This window comes from Centruroides vittatus, unplaced genomic scaffold (genome assembly GCF_030686945.1).
Source record: "Centruroides vittatus isolate TY-2023 unplaced genomic scaffold, ASM3068694v2 contig_885, whole genome shotgun sequence".
Lineage (NCBI taxonomy): Eukaryota > Metazoa > Arthropoda > Arachnida > Scorpiones > Buthidae > Centruroides > Centruroides vittatus.
This window is the reverse complement of record NW_027122577.1, coordinates 681,714-691,866: the sequence shown is the minus strand read 5'-3', so window position 1 is coordinate 691,866 and position 10,153 is coordinate 681,714. Positions and strand designations below refer to the sequence as shown.

Sequence of the window (10,153 nt, the reverse complement as noted above, 5' to 3'; positions counted from 1 at the left end):
TTATACGCAATGTTTCGAAAGAAACGAGTAAAATATTTCGTACAAATCGCTGAAATAAATTGGAAATTGCGAAGATTTTAACATCGCATTTGCTTTCAATCGTAAATTAATATAATAAACTCAAACAGATTTCATTTTATTTTTACAATAGAGGATATTATAGCGGCGATAAATAGTAGTAGTTACGATTATTTCCAACAATACGCGATGGATAGGAACGAACAGCCGAAACCACATCCCTCTACTCAGAATATCAACCGAGATCTCCATCAATGAGAGTGAGTCATTCACCCACCCAAAGAGGCCACCACCCCTTCCGGGATGTAAAATTGGTCGGATCCCAGACTGCACACGCACACACACACAAACACAAAAAAAAAGAAGGGGGGAGTAAAAGAAACTGGATGAAGGCTCGTGTCGATTCTACCCACAAGATAACCACATTTAATTCTAGAATCTCAGTCATTGCCAGTTGGAGAGAAATTGCGTTAAGTGGCATCGTACAAATTACAGTCGTGCACGGTGTGAAGAAGCGTTTAAAGTTGCGACGACGAATTCCAGTTTTAGTTATGGTGGAAGAAGTTCCGTTCGGCATTTTAATTGATGTCGAATACGATAAAAGGAAACAGCGGGATACTATTAGATTGTAAATGTTCACGCTGAGAAGGTGCCGGCTTAATTAAGATGGCGTGTAACGTGTCTGAATTAAGTTTAAGTTCGTTAACTCGTTTAAACATTTCATTTATCGAAAATTAGTGATATTTTTGAAATAAATTTAAGTAGGATTCCGGTTAAAAATCACCACGTGTTACCATTACGAATCGCGCTCGTAACTATTTTTTAGAGATTTATTTGCATGTCAAACTCGTGTTCGTTAAGAATGGTTAATAAAATAAAAGAATCGAGCGATTTTTATTCGTAAAAAAAAAAACTAGAATGGATTTAATTAGGTCAATAACAACGTCGTGCTAGGGATACAAACAAGAAGAGACGAAGACGGAAAGAAAAAAAGTGGACGAACGAGACGAGGAATCCTGTAATATATTAAAGAGAATTGCGCATGCAATCCGATTATTAACCGATTCCATTATCTTTTAAGCATTTCGCAAAGTATTCGGAATCGCATGAACCAGAACAAGTCTCCTTAGGGTCTTAGTTACAATCTATCCCGGTCACGTGCCGGTGGCTTATTCCATTGGTCGCCGGTCCGTCACGTGATTGGAGCATTTTCCCAGTCAAGTGAAGCATCCACCATTTAGCCGAGCCGTAGAACGAGATTTTATGAACTAGCGGTGTGCGAATTGGGGACAACCACCCAACACACCAGGGTAAAAAAGGGTGCCAATCTGTCAACTGAGATAAAAGTTTATGCGACTCTAGTTAGAACAGCACTCCTCGCTCGATTGTGAACAAGAGATACCGGTGAGTCTATAATATTTTACTTATTCCTAAAAGATTTCTGTTTTCTATTCCCGTGTGTGTGTGTATTATATTCTATAGTGTTACGTTAGTGTCTAGTTTCTAGAAATTTTTTTAGAATATCCCGTTTTTCCGTATTTGCGTCGAACTATAGAGGTTACAAGGCCGGCTACCGACCTGTAGTTCGGGGGTTATTGATTTGTGTCCCTGCTGACTGTCAGTTTTGGAACAAAGCGTTGATTAAATTCGTAATATTCCACGTGTTAGAAGAATTCCTCGAAATTCGTAGCAAATATTCGCTTTGTGACACAGCTGCACTAATAGTGTGATCTCGCCACCACCTGTTCTTCCACATCAATCGGTTATTAATCTGGTTTCTCGCTTCTGTTCGTTATAAAGCGTTGTTTTAATCTTAAATTATTTTAATTCTTTTGCATTTATTAATCAAAACTTTTTCCTCGTTCCCACTTCTTCCGATTGTGTGTGTGTGTGTTCGTGACAGTAACTTAGTCACTGGCGCTTTTCAAACTTGCCAATATTCTCGTTATTAACACGCTCCATCTATTTAATTATTATTTCGTATTAATAAGTTAGACTTCGGCTCTCTTGGCATATCAAGATTTATCGAGTAACTCGAGAATTTGATCTTTGTCGTTACATTTTGAATTATGAATTATTATTTTTAAATGTAACTCTAAACTAGTTTTTATTTTTCGAAAATTTGAATGCCGTCGTCGAAAGTTTAAGGTCAAGTTTTGAGTTTATTGAGCGTGCAGTTTATATTTATTGGCGTCTAAATCTAACCTTTATTATTATTATTATTTTTTTTAAGGCTGCTCGGCAGTTGTTTTATTTGATAATTACAGTAATCTGTTTATGAAAGAGGGGAGAGAGCGAGTCCAGATTTAGACTAAGGATTCTCTTACATTTTTATTGTTGTTGTTTCCCGGCCGGAAATTCGTACCCCCTCTGAATGTTTGTTTCTTAATTAAAGTTTCTACTTTTCTACTTTACAAAATTGTAAGGGGAAAAAAAGCCTTTTTTTTTTCTTTTGAAGTCTTTCGATTGTTCCAGTAAGCATGGTTTTTTTTTCATTTCTTTTTTGTGGCTATAAAAAAAAGTCCCATCCAGTGTGTTAAATAAGGGATACTCGTTCTCTTAAAAAATTTGGGGGTCATAAATTATTGGTATTGTAACCATTGGGCAAATGTTGACAAGCATTTTCGGCTGTACTAGCCATTTGGATGTGCTAAAAATATCGTGTTACATTGGTATGCACCGTGTTGTATTTTCTAAGAAGTGATGGGTCATCCTTCGCCATGTTTATTTCTATTCATTTTTATAGAAATTTGTTTTTTTCTGTAAAAATGTGTAGATTCATTATAACCGATGATTCATTCGTATTTTAAAACAATGCAACTTACATAAGAGAAATTTTATTAAGTATTTTTTGAATATATTTGAGTAGGAAAATTTAACTTTACGATTAAAATAATAAGTTTTCGACTTATTTAAGGATATCCTGTTTTAGTAAAAAAAAAAGATCTTCGTGTTATGAAAGGGAGTAATTTGGAAATATTCCTGTGTAACGAGTATCGAACATGACGAAAGACTGAATAGTGGGATTAGAAAATCGATTAGGAAATTTTCCCGATGGATGTGCCGTGCATAATTCAAATTTAGCCATCTATTTCTGTTAAAAGAAATTTCTTTTTATATTAAAAAGTTACTTTACGTCTTGCCTTTCAGACGTTTTTTGCCCGGTGTGTATTAAGAGAAGTAGATGAATAGCTATTCTTTCGTTTGCCGAGTGTGAAAGACGAATGCGATCGATAGAAGCTTCACTTCTCTAATATCTTGAATGTCTGAACCAGACAAGGAAACAAAAGATTGTATGATTGAGACGGATAACTGAAGATAAGCCTATGTAAACAGTTTTATCTCCCCATTTTCGGTTTATGATAAAAGGAATAGTTGAAATAGCATTGCTTCTTTTTGACGGTGTTAATTGTCAATTATTGGTGTTTTTAAAGTAAATTTTTATATTTAGCATAGAATATTCCATACCGAATACGACGACTTAATACTCTTTATCTGGTTCATAATTGTTTGTTTATATATAGAACGTATTTATTGGAGATAATAGATATGATTTTTCTTTTCAGTGAGCATGTCTATAAATCATAACAGTACCAATGGAGTTGGGGAACCGGGCCAGTTATGGCAAGTTGGGTTGGTCAATGGTCAGTATAAATACCTAACAGCAGAGTCATTCGGTTTCAAAGTGAACTCGAACGGAACGGCTCTGAAGAAAAAACAACTATGGACCTTGGAGATGCACGGAGAAGACGAAGCCATCAGTTTGAAAAGTCATCTTGGCAAGTATTTAGCCGTAGATCAATTCGGGAACGTTACCTGCGATTCGGAAGAGAAAGATCAAGGTACCAAATTTTCCATCACCGTTTCTGACGACGGTCGCTGGGGCTTGAGGAATGCCGTCCGAGGATACTTCTTAGGTGCCAGTAATGATAAATTAGTTTGTTCCGCCAAAGCACCCGGTCCGGCAGAATTATGGACCGTCCACCTGGCAGCCAGGCCTCAAGTCAATCTTCGATCCGTGGGAAGACGACGTTACGCGCGATTATCGACCGATATGGACGAGATTCAGGTGGACGCCAACACACCTTGGGGAGAGGATACTTTATTTACTTTAGAGTTTCACGATGGAAAGTATGCAATACATACCTGCACCAACCGTTACCTTCAGGCCGATGGAAAATTAGTAGAGGGTTGTAATTCCGAATGCCTTTTCAGCCTGGAATTTCATAGCGGCTTTCTGGCTCTCAGAGATAGCCAAAGAAGGTATTTGGCACCTATTGGTAGCAAGGCGGTTCTACGTACAAGATCTCAGACTGTTAGCAAAGACGAAATGTTCTCTTTGGAAGATTCCATTCCACAAGCCGCTTTCGTTGCTTTTAACGGAAAATTTGTTTCTGTTAAACAAGGTAAGAACGTCGTTACTTCATTTATAAATCTAAATACTAAAATAAAATTATAAATGCTTTTAATTAAAGAAATCCAGTAAGTTAATTGCCTCCAAAAATGTAGTAAATTAAATCTTGTCATTTTAAATTGTTTAAGACACTTTTTTTTCTCTTGTATTTCCTTCCGGTTATACGTTATCGCCAGTAACTTTATATCACACTAAATACTGTATTTTTAAATAAAAATTCCAACATGACACTTCTTCACAATACATCTTTTGTTTCTACAATGGACGATTGATGGATGTTTCGGTGCATAAAAGCTATTAAAGCGATTGAATTTAATTGCTATATATAAGTGAGTAAGGTGATATTTGTTTAGAAATTTAAGTATGGTTTCTTACATACAAATTAATATATATAACAAAATTTTTAAGAAGAAAAAAATATATTTAAATTTAACATTTATAGGCGGAAGTTGAACTATATCTAATCTATTCCTGGAAGGAAGAGCGGATATCCTTTCGAGAAAGCACTAGCAGTTTAGATTAGTTGGAATAATGAGAAAATAGTTGCCAGTATGGTCGTTACACCGCATTCGTTCTTTTGTCGAGTGTCACCTTTTGTCAAAGAAAATATTGTGCAATTGGTCTATGCGTCAGCGTTTGCACGCTTCGCTTAGACTTTTCTATGAGAATACAGTTTCATTTAGGTTCTTAGAAAACTGCTTCCCGTCTGTGTTAAAAAAAAAGCCCGCGGTTTTATGTAGCATTGCTAAAGAAAATCTATTTACTATTGTCTGTAGTTAGTTGAGTGTATATTGATTTAATTCACAAATAAACTAGTTATTGTGCCCGTTAGGTGTTGCGCGCTCTCGTGTTAAATTTATTTTCGTTGTTCGTAGACGAGTTTGTCACGTGACTTAAACTCTTGTGTTTATTTCCTGCTGTTTAATCGATTGCAAATGTTACGTTCGATTTAATTACATTTTTATAAAATCAAATGAAAAGTATCTTCGTATAGGTCGAGATATTTTTAAATGTCGAATGCGAACGAGGATGGATGTAAACAAGTTTTATAAAAAAAAAAAAAGCAAAAGCAAAAATAATATTGACTGCTCTTGTACTTATCACATAGCAGGTTACACGTCGGGTGTCCCATTAACCTGTCGAGTATCATTCATCTTCGGGTAATTTATATAAAAAAAGAAATCCGACAAATAAGTTCTAGACAGGAAGTTTTATAATTCGCTTGAGTAATTCCAATATAATCGAAAAATCGAAGGGCAATAATTTTTATGTTTAGAAAAATTTCAAAGACGAATCGTTGAACTCTAAATTTCAAAAGTTGGTCAGTTGCGTTTCCGTAGACACCGCACCATTGTTAAGTGACACGTGATTGAATAGAGGCCCTCCCTTTTTTTTCTTTTTCCTGTTAAATTCCGACACTCGAACTGTCAATATTTTTGAGAACGTCGTATAAAGAGGCACTTCTTAAGAAACTAGACTGGTTGACGAAAGAATTTGTCCTCTAGCTTATTATACAGTGTTTTATCACCTCCCTACACACACACTTTTTTTTTAATGGCTTTACAACAACTCGCAGAATTATAAGGAATTAACAGGATATAAATGACCTGTTTTTTTTCAAATTACGATTCAACTTGCTATTTAATGAACGTTAAAAATGTCGGATAGGAAGTGTAGATTAATCATAAATGATGCGTTAGAAAAATATTAATTTGCCTATTGAAATTACATAATGCAATGTACGTGAATTTTTCTCAGATAATAGAATGAGTAACGTCGGCTTAACAATAGAAGTATATATACAATGGTTTTTTTTATCTTCATCAGCGACATTCAGTAATACGAGCCACGTGATAGTGAAATAACTTGAATATAAAATTCATACAAATAGAATTGATACAATACATATTACATGCCGAACGAGTTATTTTCTTATCTTTTTAACGAATTATAATTTCATAGACTTCGTTCCACTTTCAGGAGTCGATTTAACTGCAAATCAAGAAGAAATCTCGGATCACGAAACATTCCAATTAGAATTCGATTATGGCACCAAAAGATGGTACATACGCACCATGCAGGATAAGTATTGGACGTTGCAAAGCAGTGGCGGTATTCAGGCTAATGCAGATAAAGGGTATGTTTATTTTAATTCAACTCCCTTCGTTTCTTTTCAGTTTTTATTAATGTAAAATTTATTTATTTATTTTTTAATAGTTCTTCCAATAGCCTTTTTAATCTAATGTGGCAAGAAGATGGCACAGTGGGCTTCATAGCCAATAATGGCAAATACGTTGCCATCAAGAAGAGCGGTCATCTATTTGCAAATAGCGACAAAATGGAAGATATGGAAAAATTTCACTTTTTCTTAATGAACAGAGTCACACTGATATTGAAGTGTGAACAAGGGTTTGTCGGTTATAAGAGTAGTTCTTCCATGAAGCTGGAATGCAACAAAGCTTCTTACGAAACAACATTCATCGAAAGAGATGACAAAAAAGGCATTTATTATTTCAAAGGTATGCTTTTTAAATATTGTTGATTTGTATTTTACATAATAAAGCTAATTATCATTTCTTTTAAAACCTATCGAAAGAATAGATATACGCTCTGTTCACTAAAATTATCTTAAGTTCCGATGCTGTTAGTACTAACGAAATACATTGCTATTGTTTTAAACTTAATGTTTTCATAATATTTAATTTATGGTAAAGAATAGCATACTTTTTCGTTATAAATTCCTAAATTTTCATAGTCTAAATAGAAATTAATGCTTTTAAGAAGATGAATTCTTCATTCTTATATTCGGATTAACGAGATAAGTTTACAATTGACTCGAAAATTTAAATCTTATTCTTGTGTTTTTTTTAAGTTTATTCGATTTAATTTTATCTTAAAAAAATATTTTAAATATCATTTAATCTTAAAATGTAACATTAATTAAATTTTTGAAAGGCGAAATTAATCTTAATTTAATCGAATAATTAGAACTGAACGTTAGCCGTAGCAAGAGAAATCGGATCAATGATCATTTCGATGTTTATTATCTAGATTATTGACAAGAGGAAAAAATAAATTTATCATCATCCCAAACGTAGAATTGTTTTTATAATATGCAAATTTATTTTAATTGTTTTTATAATTACTCGGCATTTGGGACGGAAGAAGAAACAACTCAATACAAATTACACTTCGTAATACAGGAAAAAAAACTGCGTACATATACTGTTTCAAATCGTTGAAACTAACGAGGTTCATTAAATATAAAATTGCACATTTCTCTTCCTGTATTAAATCGAATTTTTCAGCGATTTTCCCGTAGCCGAACAGACAATTATCTGAGATAGGGCTGTTCTTTCCAATCTACAGTAAAATAATATCTACAGTTAGAATGACACGAATTTAGTAGCAAAATATAACACCCAAGTGTGCTCACTGATGCATTTCGGTATGGTTCTCGCATGGCTTGTTCTTTGCTTATTAGCGATCTTGAAGATCATCAAAGCATTGGGATGTGGTCTAAAATTAAAAACAAAGTCAAACAAATTTTAATTTAGTCCGTAAAATGATTTAATTTATTTAAATTTTTCTCTCGATACTTCTAAAATGTATTTTAGATTCTTCTTTTGGTTAAAAATTCTATTTGAATAGTTAAATAATAGCTGAAAAAATTTTTAAAAATAGATCGTGCGTAATTTGAAAAAAAAAGGCAAAAGTTTTATAAATTAAAATAATTAGAAATGGTAATTAAAGCGCAAAATTTATTCAAGCTTTGTTAACTTATGCAAATAGCAGAATGTATAATTATCAAATAACTTAAATTACAATAATATTGACAAGTATTATGTATGGCGAGTGAAGTGAGCCAAACAATACTTTAATGCCTCGGTGAACATTTTTTTTTTTGCTTTTTTTAAAATTTATAAAGAATTTTTTAAATATTTCACAATTAAAATATATAATTAATTAATTATATACGCGAATATTGTCTTTCATTCGTTACTCCTTATTCGTCAAGTTTTCATGCTGGGTGAAATGCAATAAGCACTATTTCGTCAGTACAATCTTTTTTGTGGATCCAAATCTTATAATTGAGGAGTTCCTATAGAAAAAGGTACCTGTTAAGTTAAATTTTGGTGTTTCCTTCTTTCGTGTTGATTGTTATGAAGTGAATAAAGTGTATATGTTAAATACACTCGAGTAAAGTGCATATTATAGCAAGGAAGTGTAATATAACAAGTGGATATCCATATCCATAAAACACTATTCGATATACACACTGAAACACTTAGATAAGTATACTTTGATACCTTTTTATTCCACAGAACTTCTCAATTGATCTTGTTAGCTTTATAATGATCTAAATAAAATGAAGAGCATATAATTATAGAATAGGAATTTTTGTTGTCGTTTATCTTAAGTGTGAGGATACCAGAGAATTTAACAAATGTCCAAATCTAAGGATAGATTCGTGACTAATTACAATGTAAGACCGGCTCTACTCGTTTATGATCGTACTGTCATAATTACAGCATTTATCCAAATTATATTAGAATCTGTATATATAATTAAGATTGTTATATACGTATTATGACTTTTTTTATTATTTTTTTTAGGGACCAATAATAAATACTGGAATGCTTCGGAAGACGGTACAATCACAGTAGATTCGGATACGAAGCAAGGCTTCTCCATCGAGCTGAGAGAACCGTCGAAGCTCTGCATCAAGACCATCCACGGCAATTACGTTGTGGCAGATAAAAACGGGGCCTTCAAAGTGAACGGAAACGGTTCGGCCACAGCCACTTTGTGGGAATATTAAGACGCGAGTCGTTCCTGACGTTTATGGTGCTTTTATATAAACATAAATATATATATTTTTGTCATGCCGGAGTCTCGCCATGTAAGTGCTGCTCGGTTGTTTAGGGTGTCTTCCGTAGATGACTGGCAATAGGTGATCGATTGGTCCATATTAAAAAAAAACAAAAAATGACAGAAATGCATCTTGTAGCGTATACTCCGAAAATGTGCAATGGATAGGATAGGAGGCACCGATTTTTCCATTTTGCCCTTCGAGAAATATATTTGTATTTTAAGAGTTGTTTAAAATTTGGATTTTTGCTATTTAACAATAATCTTGATTTTTTAAAAAACAATGGATGATCGAAAAACGCTTTTTGTACGAAACGTTCTTTCTACTATAGCATTTCAAACATATCATGTAACGAGTTCAAATATTAATAAACGTCCATTTGTGATATTTCATTTTGTAGTCATTTTTACTTGGGTTTTCCTTATTATTTATTCGTAATAAGTTTATAAGAAAACGTTAGCGGTTATGAGTAGGTTTTTCTAAAAATTTAACATTTCTTTACTTGTTTTTAGACAAATTTAGTTAAATATTATATATTTCTCGCCGGAAATTTAGACAAATATTTATTTAAAGTATTAAAATGAATTTTTTAAAGAATTGAGACATTTGAATGGAAATTTTTTTGAAGTACTTTTTTAGTTTTGCTTTTTACTAGCATAAATAAGTTATATGCCAGCATTTTCCTTCAGATAATCTCGTAATGTTTTTGTTAAATTATGTAGTAGTAGTACGGTTTATAAATTCAGTGTGATATTTTAAGAAAATATCACCCTGGAAATAACTTCAAAGCTGGGTTTGGTGTTTAAATATTGAACGTCCCGTGCGTGTTTAGTTCAAACGTAACTAGA

General features: G+C 33.1%; 1 protein-coding gene across 1 annotated transcript; it reads left to right on the top strand.

Moving 5' to 3' along the window:
* The first annotated feature begins 1,229 nt into the window (after positions 1 to 1,229).
* LOC136983749 (protein singed-like) lies at positions 1,230 to 9,697 on the top strand. The gene is made up of 5 exons (XM_067280589.1): positions 1,230 to 1,422; positions 3,585 to 4,424; positions 6,413 to 6,569; positions 6,650 to 6,951; positions 9,049 to 9,697. The coding sequence occupies exons 2-5, from the start codon at positions 3,590 to 3,592 to the stop codon at positions 9,252 to 9,254; spliced, it is 1,500 nt and encodes a 499-aa protein (XP_067136690.1). The 5' UTR covers positions 1,230 to 1,422; positions 3,585 to 3,589; the 3' UTR covers positions 9,255 to 9,697.
* Positions 9,698 to 10,153: the final 456 nt, after the last annotated feature.